Below are 23,734 nucleotides of genomic sequence, written 5' to 3'. Positions count from 1 at the left end.
CATTTTTTAAAAAGAATTATTTTATTTAGCTTCTTTTTATTTATTTTATTTTATTTTATCAGAGAGAAAGAGAGAGGGGGAGAGGGAGAAAGAAGGAGAAAGGTGAGGAGAGGCCAAAAGAAAGAGAGAGAAGGAAAGTGAGAAGGCAAGCCACCAGGTCTGAGACTCAAACCATGGTCGGCCATGTGGGAATCCAGCACCCTTAACCACCATGCCACCTGCCGGCCGCAAGAATTATTTATTTCATTTTACTTGTTATTATTTTTAAAATCAGGTGTGATGGCTATGTCACTGGACTCCCATGTAGTTGAACACAGTTCAAGTCCCAGACCCGGTGGCTTAAACTCACACTGGGTGCATGTTTGTGTGTGCCCAAGATCCTGAGAGGAGAAGGGATTGCAGCATGGCCATCCTCCCCGGGCAAGTGATTTCCTGCTGTCTCTCTCCTTCTGACAAGTAAATGCACCCTATAGCAAAAACCATTCCAAAATAAAATAAAATAAAATAAAATCCAACCAGAGAGAGGCAGGGGGTGGGCGGGGAGGGGGAGAGAGAGAAAGAGAGAGAGAGAAAGGGAAAGTAAGTCCCACCAGGTTTGGGACTCAAACTGTGGTTGATCATGTGAGAGTTCAGTGCCTTTACCATCATACCACATGCTGGAACCCACGCTGTGTTTTTATAATATGTATTTTTCATGAACTTTTAAAGACTTCTTAAATATAACAATAAAACTCACACCGGGCACGTATGCGTGCGTGCCCAAGATCCCGGGAGAATGGAGGAAAAGGGATTGCAGCGTGACCATTCCCCCTGGGGGGTGATTTCTTGCTTTCCGTCTCTATGTCTCTCTCTCTGTCTTTCTGGCGAGCGCACGCGCCCTATAGTGAAAAAAAAAAAAAAAAAGAACACAGATCCCACATGAGTAATCAGAGTTCGCATCCCTGTCCTGTTGGCTTTAGAAAACACTCAATTCACAAGCATGCCTCAGATCCCGCTGGGATAGAGAACTGAAGTTTCACTGAGCTCCAGTGAAACCAAGCCCTATTGATGAGAGATGTGCTCGCACCTTCTCACGTATTACCTAGCAAAAAGAATAATATACTGGGTCATCAGAAAATTCATGGCCCATTTTTGATAGAAAAATACGCCATGACTTTTCCAACGATGCAGTAGATGGTTTGTTTATCGAATTGATAGATAGCATTAAAAATAATGAACACTGGAAAGTCAAAAGTATGGACCAAAAAGGGAATCAGGGGCCATCAGGTGGCATGGAGGTTAAGGGTGCTGGACCCCCACATGCCGACTGTGGTTTGAGTCCTAGACCTGGCGGTTTGCTTTCTCACATTCTCTTTCTTTCCTACTCTGTCCTTCTCTGGTCAAATTTAAATGAATAAATAAAGTTAAATAAAGTAATTCTTAAAAAAAAAAAAAAAGAAAAAAGAAAAAGTAATCAGCAGACTGGAATAATGTGCTTTCACCTCTGTGACTCAGGCTAAGGAACACCGTATTTCCCCTGCGAAGTATCTGTACGTGATGCCTCTTAGTAGGAGTAAGACATCTTGAAACCTTGCCCAAAACAACAGATCTGAAGACTTTCCCTTCTAAGCCAGAACTGGGTAAGGAGATAACACGTGAACTGTCATCTCTGAAGAACAAGAACACCAGGGACCTGATTTCCAATTTAGGATTCAGATGGTTAATTCCCCCAGGGTCCTCAGTCATGAAATGCTAACAAAATTGGGAAATGACATGCCACCAAGTCAACGTCTGCAAAATCCACCAATTGAAAGGAAAGAAAGAAACAACACAAATTCCTAAACACAGCCCTACAACTTCATCTCTTGGGGGGCCTCACAGTGTATTTCAGTATCATTTAGAAAGGGTTGATAGTGGGTATGCCGGTTGCCAATCGGCTATGGGAGCCACATATCACGCGACTGGCCAAGGCTTGAATCCTAGGCCTGGAGACTTGAAAAACACTCAGCACATATGCATACATGCCCCAAATCATGACAGGATGGAGAAATGGAAAAGGATTATGGGGGACCAGCAGTTAGCGTAATGGCTATGCCACTGGACTCCCACGTAGTTGACCGCGGTTCGAGTCCCAGACCCGGTGGCTTAAGCTCACACCGGGTGCGTGTGCGTTGGTGCCCAAGATCCTGAGAGGAGAATGGAGGAGAAGGAATTGCAGCATGACCATTCCCCCTGCAGGGTGATTTCTTGCTTTCTGTCTCTCTGTCTCTGTCTGTCTGGCAAGCGCACGTGCCCCATAGCAAAAAAACCTCTCCAAGAAAAAGGATTATGGCATGACCATTTCCCAATGAGAAGTGCATTCTCTCTGTGTGTGTGTGTCTCTCTCTGTCAAGTTCATGTACCCCTGACAATTAAAAACTAAATAATTGGGCTAGGCAGCAGCACAGTGGTTGAGGCAGCTAGATCGCACACAGCTATATGCAAGCTTCAAGGCTTGGACCCAATACTTGAAAAACAAAAAATGCATGTACATGTGGGCCCTAAACTCCAAAAGGAGGGAGAAGTGCAGAAGGTATTATGGTATGAGCAATCTCCATGTGGGTTGGTTTCTTACTCTGCTCTCCCACCCCCATATTTCTCCTGAACCTAGTGGTGAATTAAAAACATAATTTTTGAAAAGAGGCCCATAGGGGGAAAAGGATACAGGAAACCGCCCCACAAATCTATTTTCAAAGAACCTTATCAGGGTTCCTTCTCTTTAGAATTATTATAGCTTTAAAAGTGGAAAAAGAAATGAAACAAAAACCTTACAGTCATTTTGCAATAAAGCACACTTAAAATGTATTCAAACCCATGAACATACACAGTTATAAAATTTGAATTTATAATGAAATAAAGGATATTCAAGTGAACTTAAAATATATGCTAAATGGGGACCAGCAGATGGCGTAATGGTTATGTCATTGGACTCCCATGTAGTTGACCGAGGTTCAAGTCCTGGACCTGGTGGCTTAAACTCACACCGGGAACATGTGTGTGCATGCCCAAGATCCCAAGTGCAGAGTGGAGAAGGGACTGCAGCATGGATATCCCCCAGGAGGGTGATTTCTCGCTTTCTGTCTGTCTTTCTTGTGAGCACATGGGCCCTATAGCAAAAACTTCTAAAAAAAAAATTATGCTAAGTGGAATACAACAGCTAAAAAGGACAAATTATTGCACTTATGCTGTATGACCTACAATCGTGAATTTTTTTTTTTCTTTTGAGAGGCTTTTGCTATAGGGTTTGTGAACTTGCCGGAAAGACAGAGAGACAGAAAGCAAGAAATTACCCCCCGGGAGGATGACCACGCCACAATCCCTTCTCTTCCGTTCTCCTCTCGGGATATTGGTCACACACGTACATGCGCCCAGCATGAGTTTAAGCCACTGGGTCCGGGATTTGAACCGTGGTTGACTCCGTGGGAGTCCAGCGACATAGCCATTACACTACCTGCTGGTCCCACAATCGTGAAATTTATACAGGCAAAAAGTACAGACATAGTTGTCAGCATGGGGCACAGGGAACAGGAAGTGATTTTTGAATGTATATGAAGTTTTCATTTAAGATGGGAAAGTTCGGTAACTTGATGGTGAAATGGTTACATGATAATGTGAATTTACACTTTGTGCCAGAGAAGGGCACCATAAAAACTGTGGAAGCAGTAAATTTAATGTTATGCTTACTTTACCAAATTTACTGTAGGTTTATTTTACCATAATAGAGAGCACGTGTGTACGTGAGAGAGGGCCACTCTCGGCAGGGTCGTGTCACGCTGCAATCTCCTTTCTCTAGCCTTCCAGCTTGCCAGGATCTCAGGTACACACGCACACACCTGGCATGCTTTCAAGCCAACCCAGGGATGGCAGTTGGCCTTGGGGCTGGCTTCCAGCACTTCAGTTCAGTTTGCTAGTAGCTGTACCACCAGGCTAGGTCTATCATATATATACATATTTTTTTAAAGGAAAACTGAAAGAAATATACTTAATCCAGGACAATTACCATGGGACCCAATGATCTCACTCTTAAGTAAACACTCAGGAGAACTGAAAACAGGTACTCACAACATCATCCTTTTTTTTTTTTATAGAATTATTTTACTTAACTTTTATTTATTTATTTATTTATTTATTTATTTTTATTTATATTTTTTATTTGACCAGAGAGGGACAGAGAGAGAGAGAGAAAGTGAAAGTGAGATAGTGAGATAGCAAGCCAGCAGGTTCAGGACTCAAACTGCGAACGGCCATGTTTGGGAGTCCAGGGTCCTTAACCACTATGCAACCTGCTGGCCCCTCACATCTTTATTCTTGAATGTTCATATTAGCCCTATTCATAATAGCCAGAAGGTGAAAACAACCCAAATGGTCCTCACTAGATATTAAAATAGAACTTAAACATAGGAAAAAACATTATTCAGGCATAAAAAGGAATAAAGCTCTGATATATGCTACAACATTGATGAACCTTAAAAACATGTGAAGTGAGAGATGTCAAGACCTCCAGAGACACAGAAAACAGATTAGTTACTGGGAACAGTGGGGAAAGAAAATAAGGAATGACGAAAATACTTTAGAAAGAGGTGGGAAATGCACAAGACTATGAGTATATTCAAAACCACTCAGTCGCATACTTTAAAAATGGTTAATTTCATGCTGTGTGAATTTTACTTCAGTTTAAAAAAAAAAGTGTACCTAACGTATTCCACATGAGATAAAGTAAATCAATTTCCAAATGGAAAAAATGTCACCTATTCCCAAATAAAATATAACTCTCATCCATCAATGTTGCTTAAATTCTATATGCTTAGATGACAAACTTCGTCTCCATGCCTTACAGAATTTCTGACATTCTTACAAACTACAGAGGGAATCTTTCATCTGCCTCCTAAAACATCTTCAGATTCTACACTTTTATTTGGGCCTTGGTAATTTAACTAGCATATCACAGAGCCTTACCTTCTTTTCTGAGGATGGTCTAACTGCTGGGGCCCTTAAATACAAACCCATTCTTTGGGTAGAGTCCTGGCCTGGTCATTTGTGTGTACAAGTCCATCCTCGGTTGCATACTAAAATGCAAGTTAAAACAAACAGGATCAAAAGATGGACAAACTGTCACTACGGATGGTTAATACTTCAGCTAAATAGATCTACCAACAATAGCATAGGACGTAGAATGCAGGAAACACATAAACACTGGTATAAACCATAGACCTAAGTGTAACCTCCAAATCTTCATTTCTTACTTAACATACAAACACCATGAAAACCCTTCCTAGGGGCCAGCTGGTTAAGGTGCTGGATTCCCACACGGCTGACCGTGGTTTGAGACCCAGATTCAGAAGTTTGAAAACTACAACAAATACATACATACATAAATAAATGCTCTGAGGGAAAATAAAAACAAAACTCAAAAGGAGGAAAGTTAGATTGAGTCCATGGCTATATAAAAGAGCATCTGGGACTGGCAGGTGGGATGGTGGTTAAAGGTGCTGGATTCCCACATGGCTGACCAAGGTTGGAGTCCTGGACTGGGGAGCTTGCTTTGTCACTTACCCATTCTGTCTCTCTCTGATCAAATTTAAAAAATAATCTTAACAAATGGAATTAAATCAATAATTATTTCTTTTTAAAAAAAAAGCACCATACCACAATAACTCAGAAGATCAAACACTTCAGATATTACTAATAGCAGTTCCCATGATACCATAGCTATGATTAAACGTAATATAACTGAACACCAATTATTTACAAGGTGTTATACAATAAGCCCAATTCAATTTCTCCAAACTTACTGAACTTCAAATATTAGCTATTACTGCAATATTAATATAATTTTGTGTAATATGGAAAAAATCTCAGTAGTGAAAGATCCACGGAAACAGTGATTAAAATCAGTACTTTGAGGAGAAACAAGAGCTAGCACTTACAGAAAATACGAAGTCACTATAAAGAGAAATACAAACAGCAAATGAAAAAGTTAAAGGAATCATGTAAGGATATCTGGAGGCCTGTTTCAGAACAAAATGACCATCGACTAAAATATACATGCATGTTTATTTTATTGACTGGAATGATGTCCTTATTAAAACTTATTTTCATGGTAACCTGTTACAATAAACTTGGTTCTCAATCTATAAATCCCATTTATCAAAATGGGCCGGGACCAGCAGCTAGAGAAATGGCTATGTTGCTGGACTCCCATGTAGTTGACCTCAGTTCGCGACCCAGACCCAGTGGCTTAAAACTCATGCCAGGCGTGTGTGCATGCGTGCCCAAGGTCCTGAGAGGAGAATGGAGGAGAAGGGATTGCAGCTTGGCCATCCCCCCTGGGGGGGGTGATTTTTCGCTTTCTATCTCTCTGTCTCTGTCTGGCGAGCGCACGCGCCCTATAGCAAAAGCTTCTCCAAATAAATAAACAAATAAATAAAAGGGCCTAACTCAAGTACTTTAACTTTCTAAGTCTCAAGATTTAATAGCAAAAGCCATGCCCTATGTCTCGCTATAGCCTCCTTTTTATAAATTCTGGATCTTTGTGGCTTTACACCCTTCTTCTCAAATGAAGTAGGAAAACAAAGTTGGGACTTTTTTCTAGAAGGAATTTTGCTGAGCGTAGTGGAAAATCTATCCCAAAATTACATTTTTAAATAATGTGTTTAGGGCCGGCACACAGTGTGGTGCTTAAGGGACTGGACTCCCATATGGCCAACCATCATTCAAGTCCAAGACCTGGTGGCTTGCCTTCTCACTTTCCCTTTCTCCCTCTTTCTCTGGTGAGTGTATGTGTCCTATAACAAAATTTAAAATAATAATAATAATAATAATAATAATAAAATAACGTGCTTAGGGGCCAGCAGGTGGCATTGTGGTTAAAGGCACTGGGTTCTCACTTGCCAACCATGGTTTGAGTCCCAGACCTGGAGGCTCGCTTTCTCACTTTCCTTGTCTCTCTCTCTCTCTGGTCAAATTAAAAAAAAATAATAATAATAAATGGAATTAACTAACTAAATCTTTTTTTTAAAAAAAAATGACATGTTTATAAAATGACATGTCATTATTATATATAAATAGATGGACAGATAGATATCTATTCATATATTTAAAAGACCAAATCAGAGCCCATCAACAAATTGCATTTACTCAACCAATTATTTTTTTAAAGAATTATTTAATTTTTATTTATTCATTCACTTATTTTTAATTTGACCAGAGAGAGACACAGAGAGAGAGAGGGTGAGAAAGCAAGCCACCAGGTCCAGGACTCAAACCATGATTGGCCATGTGGGAGTATCCAGCGCCTTAACCACCACACCACCTGCTGTTCCCCATACTCAACCAATTATCACCTAGGTACTTGCTTAATCATATAAATAATTATGTAAAAGTAATTATATATAACCAAAAATAAAGTTAAATCCTCTCAAACCAGCAATGGTGATAAATACTCTGTGGGTAAAGATAAGCACGGAATACACATAAGTGAATGGTTAATGGAAAAAACCTCAATCACAGATTTTATCATCTCATATCAAAGCCAAATCTGGAAGCTAGTAACAAATGACTGTTACCTAAATAAATAAAACAGAAAATAAAACAAGTCATAAGGTAAGGGCTCTTAAAGACATTAGAGAGGCCAGCCAGTGGGATAGTGGTTAAGGCAACTAGGTTCCACGTGGCCAACTCTGCACTCTGAGTCCAGGACCCAGCAGCTTGAAAAACACACTGGGCGTACCCAAAACCCCAAAAGGAGAATAGAGAAGGGATTGCAGTGTGGCCATCATCCCTGAGAAGAGGCTTTCTCACTTTCCCTTTCTCTGTCTCTCCCCAGTGAGCACATATGCCCTATGAAGAAGAAAAGACAGTAGAATATGTGAGCTTTGAAATTAGAATGATCCAAAATTGGGTTTAGTATAAACATTTTGAATGCATGCATTGTTACCGTCTTGTAACTTGAATCACTAAAGGAAGATACCAGAATTTGACACATGGAATTGGATAAATTGAAATTCCTATATAATTCCAATTAATTGATTAGGTTCATAAATTCCAGGCACTATAGAAATGAAGTTCTAATATCTTGAGATGAAATAATTTTGCACAAGCTTTGTGCTTCTATTTATACCAGATAATTCTACTTCAGCCTTGAATGACTCTAGAAGTCATAATATTAAAATGAAAAACTGCTGAAGACAGATGTTCCGTCAATTTTCAAACAGCAATCTTTCAGTTATATTTCTAGAAATGTTCCCTATTACATGTTTATGGTAAAATAAATACTCACAAAAGCAGCCTCAACACTCTTCATTTTAAGAACAATCTTGCTTAATCTCATTACTATTTTATATGTAAAACTGCTTACTTCCATTTGGTGTGAACAAAAGTCAACACAAACTAAAAATGAACTAATTCATCTGATCACTAAAATCTGAAACTTTCTTTGGACTTTCTGTAATTGGAAAGGAAAATAAAAATGCAAAAATCAACATGTATCCTTTATGAGATTAAGCAACCTTTTCAATAAAGTCTCAGTAAAAATCTGTCCATTTTATAATCCTAAGGATCAGACATGAAGTTGGATAAGTAACTTTTTTACCACGCTGAAGGTCTTCAAAAGGCAGCATAAAATTGTTTAGGGAAGAATAAAGAATCTACTGACTGAATATGCTGAGCGAAGCAGTAACAAAAGATAACCTTTGCCTGCTGTCATTCAACTTTTCACTATCAGCCATAGATAGATAGATTTGACAGAAAAGGTCCTTTGCATGTTAAAAGCTCTTAAGACAATTGTCTGGGCCAGCAGGTAGCATGGTAATTAAGGTGCTGGACTCCCATGTGGCTGATCACAGTTTGAGTCCTGACCCTGTGGCTTAAAAATCACACTGTGCACATGTACCTATGTGCCCAAAATCCCAGGAGGAGAAAAGAGAAGGGACTGGAGTGTGGCCACCCCCTTTTAGGGGGGATTTCTAACTTTCCCTCTCTGTCTCTCTTGGGCAGTCGCTTACGTCCTATAGCATAAAACTTTAAACAAAACTAAACATAAAAATACACTTCTGGTAACTTAGTTCAATTGGGGCACATAGTATCATTACCACTTAGACCGTGTGAGCCGAGATCACAACCCTCCATGACTCAGGGACACCAAGCTCATAAACGCATTCTAATGGGGAAATCACCTCTGCAGTACCCCTTATACCTGTACTGCAAATGCCTGAGGGCTATTTTAGCATTTGACTATTATGCCTGGAACGGCTTTTCAACTCTTTATTTTAAAAATTTCTTACAGGACGTATGTACTAGACAGAGGGAGAGAAAGTGAGAAAGCAAATCACTAGGTCAGGGACTCGATCGTGGTCACCCATGTGGTAGTCCAGCACCTAACTATTATGTCACTGCCAGTCCTAACAGCTTTTCAACTCTTAAGGCTATTTTCAAACAAAGTTCAGCTTTAGCGGGAAAGAGGACAATTTTCGCTATTAGTGCAACTGAAAGACAAGTTACTTATTTTTAGACATCACAGGAAAGAGGGAATTCCGGCTTTACGTAATTATGTAGCTTAAGGAATGAAAGATGTTTACTCAGACGAGATGGCCATGAGGAGATGTTTGCTGTTAAAGAGCTCTTAACCAAAACAAACAAACAAACAAACAAACCCACTCATTCTATAGCTTAAGAGAGAGAATAGCTGATGGACACAGGCCATGGTAGAAAAATAAATTATAGGAGCAAATGTCAACTTCACTAGAATCAATCATTTTATGAAAGGTTTACTGAATATCTTTTTTTTTTATAAAAGAATTTTTTATTTATTCAATTCTATTTGCTATTATTTATTAATTGACCAGAGAGAGAAAGAGATAAAGGGAAAGGGAGAAAGGAAGCCACCAGGTACAGGACTCAAACTGTGGTTGGCCATGTGGGAGTCCAGCGCCTCTAACCACAGGACACCTGCCGGCCCCCTTACTGAATATCTTAGAGTTCATTTTAAGGTGTTACTATCTAGACTGGAGTCTCCTATGCATTAGGCGATGTTTATTCCCTCCTAATTTAGACAGAGGTCACTGAACAATTCTTAAATATTCAACTTTAAACTATATGTTTAAGTACATTAAAAAAATAAAAAGTCAAAGATCTGACACTTTTTTTGAGGAAGATTCCTTCTGAGCCAGTTCCGTTCCAGATGAAAACATACTACTGTGTGCTTTATTTATTTATTTATTTATTTGGAAAGGTTTTTTTTGCTATAGGGTGCGTGGGCTCGCCAGACAGAGAGAGACATAGAGACAGAAAGTGAGAAATCACCCCCCAGGGGAGATGGTCACGCCGCAATCCCTCCTCCTCCATTCTCCTCTCAGGATCTTGGGCACGCATGCACAAGCGCCTGGCGTGAGTTCTAAGCCACCGGTCCGGAACGCAAACCGCGGTCCACTACGTGGAGTCCAGCGACATAGCCATTATGCTAACTGCTGGTTCCCTACTGTGTGCTTTAAAGAGCTTTCCCAACGTAGCTCGGTTTTTGAAAAAAGCATCAAGAGATGAAGTTGAAAGAAATAAGAATTCACAGGAAACCCTAATCTTGTCAAGGAAATGAGTTTGAAGTTAGTCTCCCTCACATTGATTCTGATCTATCTGCTTCCATGACTAAGTCAATTAAAACATGCACATACATATTTTTTTTTTTTATAGTCTGTTTCTTTCCTGGCTGCATTCTTGAGGAAAATCAACTTAAGTAATAAGGGCACTGAGGATTTTTCTTCTTCAAGCTACTGACCTGGTAACCTTGGAAGAAGTTAAGAATTTCCTTAACTCCAGTATTGTAGGCCAGGCCCTGCATTCTGACCACCGTGCCAGGCTGCGGAGGGACACCGCTAAGATTAGCAGCTGTAGGGAAGTAGCCAAGACTATTAGGCGAACCTGGGGGGCTAAAGGGAGAGAAAGCACAGTGAACCAACAGGAATAGACAATGCCAAATACTTATTCTAAAAACATTAGTTACTTAGGAAACACATTCTCCAGGGACTCTTTCTTACACTTCACAGCGCTATCTTTCCAGAGACAGGGAAGAACACCAGTGCAGTTTGGCCTCACATTTCTGCAAAAGCCGGAAGTTGAAAGGTGGGTTAAAGCAGAGTTAAATGCAGGGATTCTCCCAAACCTTTCTGAGATTCTTAAAGGAAAAGGAAGCAGAGAAATGCCTTCACAGTCACTCAATCACACCACCTCCAAAGCCCAGCTGGTTAACTGGTAGTTATCAGGAATACTAAAGCATGGAAAGGCATGAATACAAAAGACTAAAAGAAACCATCGCCACAGTACGAAGAGTATCCAAAATGCCTGCTCAAAAGAACGGACAGTTCTAAACATACATACAAGTAAATGTACCGTAGTGATACAGCAAAGGCAAAGGACTATAGCAAGCAAGAGTTCTTTCTTACAGCCTGATTTTGAAAGATGAGGGTGGGAGGAGTTGGAAGGGATCCCTAACATATTAGACTGATCACCATTAACATGAGAGGAAGATTAATAAGTGGGTTCTCCTGTTGTATCTGTAGCCATTACCTCCAAAGAGTGCAAGAGCTAAATTTATGTAGCAATTCAAGTAAGTGATTACCATATTAGCTCCAACAATTATTTTACCAGTTAGTTCACTACTTAGTTTCACTGTTCCCCACACAATCTGTTTTCTATCATAACTGGTGGCCAGTTACCCATAGTTAAAAATACAATATAAAGAAACTTTTTCAAGGAACCGGCAGTTAGCATAATGGCTATGTCGCTGGACTGTAGTTGACCACAGTTCAAGTCCTGGACGTGGTGACTTAAACTCACGCTGGGTGCATGTGCGTGTGTGCCCAAGATCCTGAGGAGAGGAAAATGGAGGAGAAGGGATTGCGGCGTGGCCATCCCCCTGAGGGGGATGATTTCTCGCTTTCTGTCTCTCTGTCTCTCTCTTCTTTCTGGAAAGCACATGTGCCTTATAGCAAAAACCTCTCCAAAAAAAAAGAAAAAAGAAACTTTTTCAAGTCACTGAATTAAGGAAGGGTATAAACTCTAAACCTAGATTATTAGCCTTTATCATTTAAGTACGTAATGATTCTGTTTCACAGACAAGTAAACTTATTATGAAAGGGAATAAAAATCTTTAAGACTGTCATTCGTACACAAGCCTAACAGATAGACTAGTAGGAATGGTACAAGATGTGCTGCTAGTTCTAACTTCCTCCTCTAGCACATTAACCTTCAGCATGCCACTTAATTTCTCTTTATCGACATGCATGGCATCCCCTTTTGAAAAAGCAATGTAATAAAGTGTAAAGTTATATGTAATCCAATGTAATATAAAGAAGATTATGATGATAGTAAAAAAACAAAATGCCAAAAAAATATTTCTTCATTTGTTAAATGGGGATGATTAGTATTGGGTCGTCAGAAGTTATGCTGCATTTCTGCATAGAAAAACAGAAAAAATATGGCATGACTTTTCTGATAACTCAGTATCTTCACAGACTTAGTCTTTGGATTCAATGCTTTAACATGCCAAATTACTGCATAAACCATAAAATTATAACATTCTGGCTATTTCCATAACCAAAATACTATTTCATCATTTAAAAAGTAATGTGAGCCTGAAAACATTATCTGAATTAAATTGCCCTTAATCTTTAAAGCAGTGACCCTGAATATTTCTTGCAAATAAGAATCTCTTGGGGAAATTTTTATAACTCTGATGAGAACCTTCCCAATAAATTATAAATCAGAAAACCAAGAGGGCCAAACCCTCTTGATGGCCAAGAGGGCCAAACCCCAGATGGTAGCATATCTGTCTGACTGTCCTTCGATCTATTAATATCTATCCATCCATAGCTGTTTTTTCAGATTTTTGCTATAGGGTATGGTGCTTGCTGGAGAGATGCAGAGTGTGATCGAGAGAGAGGAAAAGTGAAAAATCAACACCCACACCCCTAACCCAGAGGTAATGGTCACACTTCAATATCTTCTCCATTCTTCTCTTGGGATAAGCATGCATATGCACCTGGTGTGATTTACAAGCTTCTGGGTCTGGGATTTGAACCACAGAGTCAGCTATGTAGGATCCAGTACCTTAACCACCACACCATCTGCTGGCCCCATATATCAATATATTTTAAAGGTCTCCATGTGATCCCAATGTAAACCAAATCAGAAAGTACTATTTAGAGACTCCAAGCTGAACTTAATTACAACTTTGAGAACAGAGATGAAGAGATTGCTGAACTTTTGGTCTGTATAGATACCATTCAGCCACAACCCCTTATTTTAATAAAGGAAGAAACAGAAACTAAGAGTTATCTAAGTTATACCCTAATTGGCCATAAAACGAGTTAGTTCTTAGTCAAATGAGAAACACCCAGATTTCTCAAATTCAACTTTAACACTTTCCTCATATACAACCATCAATCAGTAAAGATCATATTTGTTCATGTCAAATACCTGAGAAATATTAAACCTAATACTCAAAGGTCATTAAGACCTTTTCACCTATTTCATTACTAGTTACTCAAATTTTTCTTTTCTTTTTTTTTTTGAGAGTTTTTTTTTTGCTATTGGGCGGTGCACTCGCCAGACAGAGAGAGACATAGAGACAGAAAGTGAGAAATCACCCCCCTAGGGGGGATGATCACACCGCAATCCCTTCTCCTCCATTCTCCTCTTGGGATCTTGAGCACGCACGCACACGCGCCAGGCCTGAGTTTTTAGCCACCAGGTCCAGGACGCAAACCGCGGTCGACTATGTAGGAGTCCAGTGAAATAGCCATTACGCTAACTGCTGGTCCCAAGCACAGCTTCTTATCAGAGCATGCCACCTGGGCTGGCCTAAGAATAAATTTAAAGATCAATATGAACACTGTTTAATCGAAAAGAAATATATAATAACCTTACAAGTGTAAGGGTTTTTTGTTGTTTCTCTCTCTCTCTCTCTTTTTTTTTTTTTTTAGATTTTTGCTATAGGCCATATACACTCACTATAGAGACAAAGACACAAAGTGAGAAATTACCCCTCAGGAAGATGGCCATGCCACAATCCCTTCTCCTCCATTCTCCTCTAGAGGCTTTGGGCACGCAAACACATATGCCCAAGAGTATTTTAAATCACCTGGTTCAGGACTTGAACTGTGGTTGGCTACATGGGAGTCCACCAATATAACCATTACATCATCTGCTGGTCCCAAAAGTATAGATTTTTAAGAAGAAAGGAACTCTTAAATTATGATGTGCTTTTACATATTATGACATGATGAAGCTCTAACAATAAAGCATACATATAAATCATAAGGGGGAAAGTAAATGACATACTGGCAATTAAAAAAAGGAACAAGTGGACAGTGTATATTAAGTAACCCACAGTATTTAAAGCACACACATTGCAGCCAACAGGCAGTGTGGTGGTTAAAGCGCTGGATTACCACATGGCTGAATGCAGTTTGAGTCCCAGACCTAGTGACTTGTTTTCTCACTTTCAATTTCTTTCTCTCTGGTCACACTAAAAAATAATAACAAATAAAATTGGGGCCAGCAGGAGGCATGGTGGTGAGGTGGTTCAAGTCCTAGATCTAGAGTCTTACTTCCTCACTTTCGGTCTCTCTCTCTGGTGAGTGCATGTGCCTAATAGAGAATTTAAAAATAATAATAATCAATAAATTTTAAAAAATAATTTAAAAACCCTTCATATATATTTTTTAAAAAGCACACACATTTGTGTACATTATCAAACTGATAACCATGGTGACTTCTGGTTAGTTTCTGGTATCCATCTGCCTTAACCATCATGCCACTAAGTAGCCCTATGAGTTTTGGGTTTTTTTCCAAGGATTTTTTTTTTTTCTTAACAAAATTGGAATCACAGTCTAATAAAAAAATAACTTATCATAGACATTTGGAAAAACTCAATTAGAGAGAATATATATCTATTACTCAATTTCAGTAATGTTCAGTAAAAAGAGAGTCTTAACTTCCCACTCACTGAAATTCTTTCTACATTCTTGACTTAATGAACACGTGATTAACTTTAAGACTTCCAGGAGAAAAAAAATTAACCTATAGGCAGGGGTCCATATTTAAGAGTTATTTAGTAAGAAATGTCAGTTGCTCTTACTTCAATGCAAGATTCCTGGTCTTACTTGTAAGATCTTCCTTCTTGTCACAGTGCCCAGAGAGTGATTCAGAGATGCTTAGCAAGTATACCTTAGGCTCGAGAACCACACCAGGCATTCAGAGGCACAACGCATTCCACGCCTCACATTCTGATGATGCAAGAAAGGTAGACAAAGACTATCCTTGTAACTAGAGCTCAACGGCAGCTAGCCATTGTCACAGGGTCTAGAGAAGGTGACAGACTGGGGTTGAGCTAAGTGCCTGGGATGGCACTCAACCATGAACGGTTAGTTATTCTTACCTCTGAAACTTCTCAAGCCTTCAAAACACAGCTAGCTGACAACGATCATGACTTTATCTACTCTACTTCCCCAGAACAGAATATTTTTAATAGCATTAATGTTTTAAAAACTCCTACCAAAATCAATGTAGTTAAATTGGCTAAAAATAACACTGATAATAGGACACTCCAAAATTCATGCTAGCCTCTCTACTGGGAAAGCCTATCCTGGAAGAGAAAGCAAAAGAGTGCAACAAAGCAACAGCAAAGATCATACAGGTTAGTTAGCCAACATTTGCCAAAAGCCCACACTTAATTAAATATTTATGGATTGACTCAAAACATTTAGTCCGAATAGCTTGGGAAGAAAACCCAAAACTTTATATACATGGAGTTGCTTTTTAATGTTAAATAAATATTTTTTTTTTAAAAAGAGCAATAAGACTTATATCAAAAAATATGATAAAATAAACTAGCAACTGGCTAAACAAACATTATTCTTCCTCTTCTTTTTTTTTTGTGTGTTTTGTTTTTAAATCTGTTACAGAGCAGGAACATCCACTGGAGAGAGATAGTGAGGGGGAAAGTGAAAAAGCACCAAGGGAGGATGGCCATGCTACAGTCTTTCTCTCCTATTTGCCTCTTTGGAAGTTTGGGCATGCATGTACCTATGCCTGGTATATATTTCGAGCTGCCAAGTCTGGGACTTAAACTACACAGTCAGTCATTTGGGATTCAGCCACCTTAAAACTATACCACTGGCTGGCCCAACACATATTCTTTAAAAGTAATTTTAGGGACCAGCAGGTAGCACGGTGGTTAAGGTGCTGGACACTCCCATATGGCAGACCAGTGTTCAAGTCCTGGGCCTGGTAGCTTGCTTTCTCACTTTCTCTCTGTCTCTGTCTCTCTCTGATCAAATTAAAAAATAAATGAATGAAAAAACAAAATAAATAATAAAAAAAAAGCAATTTTAAAAATTTCTTGGATTGTTGGAGCCAGCAGGCAGTGTGGTAGTTGAGGCACTGGACTTCCACATGGGCGACCACGGTTCAAGTCCCGAACCTGGTGGTTTGCTTTCTGTTTCTCTCTCTCTTGGTTGAGCGCATGTGCCTTATAGGAAATTTAAATAATAACAATAAATTAAATGTTTTTAAAAGTTCCTGGGTTGGAAGAATTAATATTATCAACATGTCAATCCTACTCAAATTAATCTACAAATTCATAGCAATTTCAATGAAACCACCAGAGACAATCCTCATAGAAACAGAAAAAACAATCATAAAATTTGTCTGGAATCATAAAAGGCCCTGTATCACCAAAGCAATACTGTGCAAGAGGAATAAAGTAGAATTAATTTCACTTCCTGACCTCAAAATATATTACAAATCTCTGATAATCAAAACAGCATAGTATTGGCACAAAAAAGGGGGGGGCAAGTAGATCAATGGAAAAGAATTGAGAACCCAAAAATAACCCTAAAATATACAGCCAAGTGATCCTTGAAAAAGAGCACAAGACAATCCAGTAGGAAAAAGAAAATCTCTTCCGCAAATGTTGCTATGAAAACTACACCTGCAGAAAAATTAAACTAGACCCTTATCTATCACCACTAACAAAAATCAAGTCAAAATTGATTAAGGATCCAAACATAAAACTTCAAACTATGAAACTACTAGAGGGAAACATCTAGAAAACTCTTAGAGATCTTGGAATAGGCAAAGATTTCTTAAAGAAGACCTGAAAGCAAGGAATATTTCCCAAAATAAACAAGTAGAAGACATTAGGCAAAAAAGCTTCTGCACAGCAAAAGAAATAGTAACTAGAATGAGGAGACAACCCTCAGAGTGGGAGAATATATTTGCAAACTACACATCAGATAAGGGACTGACAACCAGAATATACAGGGCACTCAAGCAGCTTAACCACACACACACACACACACACACACACACACACACACTCACTCACACTCCAATTAAAAGATGAGAAAATGAGCAGAACAGATTACTCTTCAAGGAAGAGATATAAACCACCAAAAAGCATATGAAAACATGTTCAATATATCTTATCATAAGGTAAATACAAATCAAAACCACATTGAGATATCACTTAATCCCGATCAGAATGGCTAAAATTTTAAAAATAAAGAATGAGGTCTGGAAGGTAGAATGGTAGCCTAACGCGAACTCCAACTGCATTTGAGTTCTGGACCTAGTGGCTTGCTTTCTCACTTTTCCTCTCTCTCTCTGGTCACATTGAAATAAATAAATAAGAATAAAATAATTCTTAGGACAAAAATAAACCTCAAACTAGGAGTGTGTGCATCATGCCCGAAATCCTTAAAGGAGAATGGAGGAGAAGGGATTGCAATGTGGCCATCCCCTCGGGAAGGTGGGAGAGGATGGTTTCTCACTTTTTGTCTGTCTGCTTCTGTCTCTTCAGTGAGTGCATTCACCCTACAGCAAAAACCTCTCACTCAATAAATAAATAAATAAAAATAAACAATAAACACTAGTGGGGCTGTGGTGAAAAGGGAACTCTCCTACACTGTGGTAGGAATGTAAATTAGTACAATCACTATGGAGGACAATATGTAGATCCCTTAGAAATCTAAAATAGAACTACCATATGACCCAGGATTTCACTCTTAGGTATTTACTCAAAGGACAGGGAAACCCTCAGTTGGAAAAACACTTGGATATCCACGATTATTGCTGCACAATTTACATTTGCTAGGACATGGAATCAACCCAAATATTCAAAAATAGATGAGTAGATTGAAAAAATGCGGCATATGTACTCTACCGAATACTCCATAAGAGCAATGAGACCCTGACATCTGATACAAAGTGGACAAATATGGAAGACTTAATGCTAAGTGAAGCAAGCCAAACCATGGAAGACAGACTTTGTATGTTCCCATTCAATAGATACCAAATGTTTGTGCTCTATAGCAGAAACTCAAACACGGGATGTATAACAACAGGGAGGGCAACTATACATCCTAGGGATAATTAAGGAAGGGTAATAGGGCGTGGTCAATAGGAGGAGGGGGAGGGAAAAGAGAAAAATACATTTCATTGACAAAAAAATGGAAAGTTATTTGATGATAATGTATATGGTAGTATCTTTGTTGTGCTTGATATGCGCTGTATTCGTGCTGGGAAAAACATGCTGTACACTGTAAAGATGTACAGTGATTAAATTCTAAACTAAAAAAAGAGAGAGCACGAGATGGGCCAATCCCAGCATTTTATCAAATGAACAAAAGGAATTTGCCCCCGTTAGAAAACAATGAGGCTAAAAACTCAGGTTTCCAGACTCCAGAGCTGAAAACGTTGTGTCCATTATACCCAGGTACCTCTCAGAAATGGAACACAACTAAAATGAATCAGACTTCAACAAGTTCATGGAAAAGCAGAAGTATGGTTTGCCTTGGTGCAAAAAATTTTAAATCTACGCATAATTTTTTCATAATATGCATTTTCCATAAACCACACATATTAACTCTAAGAAAATAATGAACATGGCCCAGCCTGATGGTATAGATGGTAGCAAACTGAACTGAAGTGCCTAAAATCCCACACTCCACCTGGGTTCAGACCTCCAGGTTAGTGTGAAAACACATTGTGGGTGTGCCATGTATACCCAGGATCCTGTGGAGCTAGAGGGCAGGAGAAGGAGGATCTCATGGTGATGATTCCCTGAGCAGACCACCTCTCACACACATGTGCATGCATGTAGTCCCTCTGATGAATAAATCCCGGGGGCATTTTAAGCAAACTTAAAAAACAGACAAAAAATAAAATTACTGAATAATTCAATTTTAGATTTGTTTACACTAAAGATTTTTTTAAAAGAATTGTTTAAGAATTATTTTATTTAACTTTATTTATTATTATCATTATTATTTTTCAGTTTGATCAAAGAGAGACAGAGAGAGAGAGGGGAAGTGAGAAAGAAAGCCACCAGGTTCGAGCCTTGAACCATGGTCAACCATGTGGAAGGCCAGCGCCCTTAACCACCACACCACTTGCCGGCCCCAAAAGAACTGTTTTTTAATTGACCTTAATTTATTGATTTCTTTTTTGAGAGGTTTTCGCTATAGGGTGCGTGCACTCGCCAGGCAGACAGAGAGAGACATAAGAGACAGAAAGCAAGAAATCACCCCCCCAGGGGGGATGGCCACGCCGCAATCCCTACCCCCCAGGGGGGATGGCCACGCCGCAATCCCTGCTCCATTCTCCTCTCGGGATCTTGGGCATGCACGCACACGCGCCCAGCATGAGTTCTAAGCCACCAGGTGCTAGACGCGAACCACGGTCGACTACGTGGGAGTCCAGTGATATAGCCATTATGCTAACTGCTGGTTCCCCTTAATTTATTGATCTAAAGAAATATTTTATTTTACTTCATTTACTCATTCATTTATTTATTTTTATCTGATCAGAGAGGAATAGAGTGAGAACAAGAGGGGGGAAAAGTGAGAAAGCAAGCTGCTAGGTCCAGGACTCAAACCACGGTCGGTCATGTGGGAGTCCAGTGCCCTTAACCACGCACAATCTGCTGGCCCCTATTTGTTTATTTTTAAAATTTGATCAGAGAGGGACAAAGTGAGAGAGAGAGAGAGAGAGAGAGAGAAAGAGAGAGAGAGAGAGAGAGAGAAAGCAAGCCACCAAGTCTGGTACTCAAACCGTGGTTGACCATGTGGAAGTCCAGTGCCCTCAACCACCATGCCACCTGCTGGCCCCTATACTGAAGATTTAGGGAGAAAGAGTATGCAAGCCCTAAAAATTTTTAAGCAACAGTTTTTACTTATTGTGGGTTGACACATAAATTCAAGCTACTTAAAAATACAATTGTTGGGAACCAGCAGTTAACGTGTAATGGCGATGTCGCTGGACTCCCACGTAGTTGACTGCGGTTTGCGTCCTGGACCCAGTGGCTTAAAACCCACACCGGGCGCGTGTGCGTGTGTGCCCGAGATCCCGAAAGGAGAATGGCAGAGAAGGGATTGCGGCGTGGCCATCCCCTCTGGGGGGGTGATTTCTCGCTTTCTGTCTCTCTGTCTCTCTCTCTCTGTCTAGCGAACGCATGCGCCCTATAGTGAAAAACCTCTCAAAAACAAAACAAAACAAAAAAACAATTATTAGGCAGTGGGGCTCCAGAAAAAAAAAAGTTCACAACAGACACAATGACACAACAAAGAATGCGAGGAAACAAGGCAAATAAGTTACAGGACAGTATACCACAGCAAAGTGAAAAGAGGGTGTTGTCAATCATACCTATCTCTCTATAGCTATCTCCAAAAAATAAAAAAACCTGAAGCCAGCAGATGGTGTGGTGGTTAAGGTACTAGACTCCCACATGGTTAACCACAATTGGAGTTCCAGACCCACTGGTTGGAAAAACCCGCCAAGTGTGTGTGCATGCATGTCCCAAATCCCAACAGCAAAATGGAGAAGGGATTGTGTGTGGCATGGCCAGTGGGTAATTTCTCGCTTTTCATCTCTTTGTCTCTCTCCAGTAAGCACAGGCACCCTATGGCAAAAATAAGACAAAAACACAACCATTACTACAACAAAAGGCAAAGTCCTTTGGTGAAGATGATGAATACAATAATACTGATTTGATTATAATAATATAATAAATCATTATAATAATAATGATTTGATTCTCACACTGTAGGCATGCTTTGAAAAATCATATGGTCCCCCATAAAGATGTACAACAATGAAATGTAAAGATAAAATTATAAAATTATTCACATTATAAGTTAGTGGGTTTTTTTGTTTTGTATTGTTTTGAGAGAAAGCGATGTTGGCTATAGGGTACATGTGCTCACCCGAGAGACAAAGTGATAGAAAGCAAGAAATCACCCCTGGGTGGGGGATGGCCATGCAGCAATTTCTTCTCTTGGGATCTTGGGCCCACACGCACAGGCACCTGGTCTAAGTTTTAAGCCACCGGGCCTGGGACTCGAACTGTGGTCAACTATGTGGGAGTCCAGTGATGTTACCATTACACCATGTGCTGGTCCCGTTATTTTTTTCTTATTTTAAGAGAGAATTTGCTATGAGGTACACGTGGTCACCCAAGAGACAGACAGAAAACAAGAAATCACCCCAAGTGGGTATGACATGCCGCAATCCCTTCTCGGGATTTTGGGCATGCACACACGTGTCAGTCATGAGTTGTAAGCCGCTGGGTCCAAGACTTGAACCACAGTCAACTACATGGGAGTTCAGTGACCTTAAATATCACACCATCTGCTGGTCTGCCAGTGTGAGTTTTAAGCTACTGGGTCTGGGAGCTGAACTGTGGTCGACCCTGTGAGAATCCTGCCACGTAACCATTACGTCATCTGCTGGCTCCAAAATAGTGTACATTATGGACCGTCTTTTCATTCATTTGCATAGCATTGCCACCCTATTTATTGCAACAATTACAGTGCTACTCACTTATGGCCCTGGATAGGAGTGAAAAAGGAACGTCGTATACACAGGTAACCTAAAAGATCATACTGTCAACATACAGTTAAAAAAACAAACTTCTTCCAGTTTGTCTTGAAACAATCTTCTTGGTCAGAGATATGACCAGTATCTGCTGCCTGCAAAGCTAACCTTCAATGTGGCAGACAATATTCTTTTGTGAGCTCAGGCTCTGGCTCTCAAAGGAGCCCTTTGTTTCTGTCCCCCGTTTCCACTTCCCCCAGAGCCTTACCTGGGATAGTACGCTGTGTAGTTCATGAAGAGCTGAGTGCCTGCCGGGTAGTATGCCGTGGAGGGCTGCAACGCACGTGGATTCAAAAGCACAGAGGGTTGATAAATGGCGGCTTCAGTAGGAATAACTGCTGCAGGAGCTGGAAATGTGTAGGAGGGAGGAGACAGGCCTAAATAAGCAAAGAGAGAGTCTTTGAGACGTTTGTAAACAGCTGACACCCATGTGCTAGCAGTAAAGCAGTAAAGTCACGGTTCAACCTATAATACTTAAAGGAAGAGACCATCACCGTTCTCTGTACCATTCCAAGCAACTTCCTTCTGCTATGTTAGATAACACAAAGACATCATCTCAAATGCCACACTGTCAACCTGAAGAACCATTTCTAGACTGAAATTGGGAAAAACCAACATCGAGTGGATTTTCAGGCCTTCTCGATCACTTCATGACAGGTGATCTTTTATTCCCATGCTCTCTAATGCCAGTTACCATAAAACAGGCCTTAAAGGAAAGAGAGGGGACTGACATTTAGTATGACTTCGTACTCACAGTTGGATTTTTGTTTCAGATTCATGCTACTCCTCCATCTTGTTATGTGCACTTAGGTACAGCGTGAAATGGAAAAGGTTATGATAAAACCCTCCTCACAAGTACCAGAGCAACTGGTACATTGTACCTGACCCAAAAGTAGTAGACCAACTCTAAATCATTCACACCAAAGGCAACTCAGAAAATTGGATTTGAAGCTACTCTATATCTTCAGAACTGTTTAAAAAAAAATCCAATGTGGGAAACAGCTGTGAAGAAACAGATTTTTTTTTTTTTTTGGAGAGGTTTCTGCTATAGGGTGCGTGCGCTCGCCAGACAGACAGACAGAGAAAGAGAGAGAGAAAGCGAGAAATCACCCCCCAGGGGGGATGGCCACACCGCAGTCCCTTCTCCTCCATTCTCCTCTCGGGATCATGGGCACACATGCACATGCGCCCGGCGTGAGTTTTAAGCCACCGGGTCCAGGACGCGAACCACAGTCGACCATGAGTCCAGCGACATCGCCGTTACGCTAACTGCTGGTCCCAAGAAACAGATATTTTGAGGCAACAGATGACACAGAGATTGGACACATGGACAAATATGCAGTTCAAGTCTCTGACCAGTGGCTTGAAAAACATGCCAGACACCCGAAATCCTGAGAGAGGGAAGAAGGGACTGTGGTGTGGCCATCCCCCTGCTGGGGCTTGCTGTTCCTATCCCCTCAACCCTGTCTCAATTGAGTTCATAATTAAATTAAAAAAAAAAAAAAAAAAAAAAAAGGAGAGAGAGAAACAGACGTTCAAGTTTTCCTGAGAGCCAACTGAGAAAAAGCTGACTCAGATAACTAGAAAATGGAGCCTAGCCTCCGTGGCATAGGTCATAGCATTTTGAACTGCATTCTGGACGCCATATGGCTAACCATGGATTCAGATCCCAAGTAGACCTGAAAACATGTCAGGCACATTCACATGTGCCCAGGATGAGATACTAGAAGGTTAGGGACAGGAGATCGTGTCGAGGATGTCTATCAGTCTATCCATCCTTTCTCTCATG

General features: G+C 40.1%; 1 protein-coding gene across 1 annotated transcript in view; it reads right to left on the bottom strand.

Moving 5' to 3' along the window:
* Positions 1 to 23,734, bottom strand: part of ESRP1 (epithelial splicing regulatory protein 1) — a 71,104-nt gene that overhangs the window by 7,739 nt on the left and 39,631 nt on the right. The window contains exons 13-15 of the mRNA XM_006161295.2: positions 22,154 to 22,322; positions 10,787 to 10,937; positions 4,975 to 5,084 (exon numbers count right to left, since the gene is read on the bottom strand). Of these exons, the coding sequence (XP_006161357.1) occupies positions 5,010 to 5,084; positions 10,787 to 10,937; positions 22,154 to 22,322 (395 nt within the window). The 3' untranslated portion in view covers positions 4,975 to 5,009. The remainder of the gene's footprint in view (positions 1 to 4,974; positions 5,085 to 10,786; positions 10,938 to 22,153; positions 22,323 to 23,734) is intronic.

The sequence above is a fragment of the Tupaia chinensis genome, unplaced genomic scaffold, assembly GCF_000334495.1.
Source record: "Tupaia chinensis unplaced genomic scaffold, TupChi_1.0 Scaffold138407_1, whole genome shotgun sequence".
Taxonomy (NCBI): Eukaryota; Metazoa; Chordata; class Mammalia; order Scandentia; family Tupaiidae; genus Tupaia; species Tupaia belangeri.
This window is presented reverse-complemented; position numbering and strand designations above follow the sequence as displayed.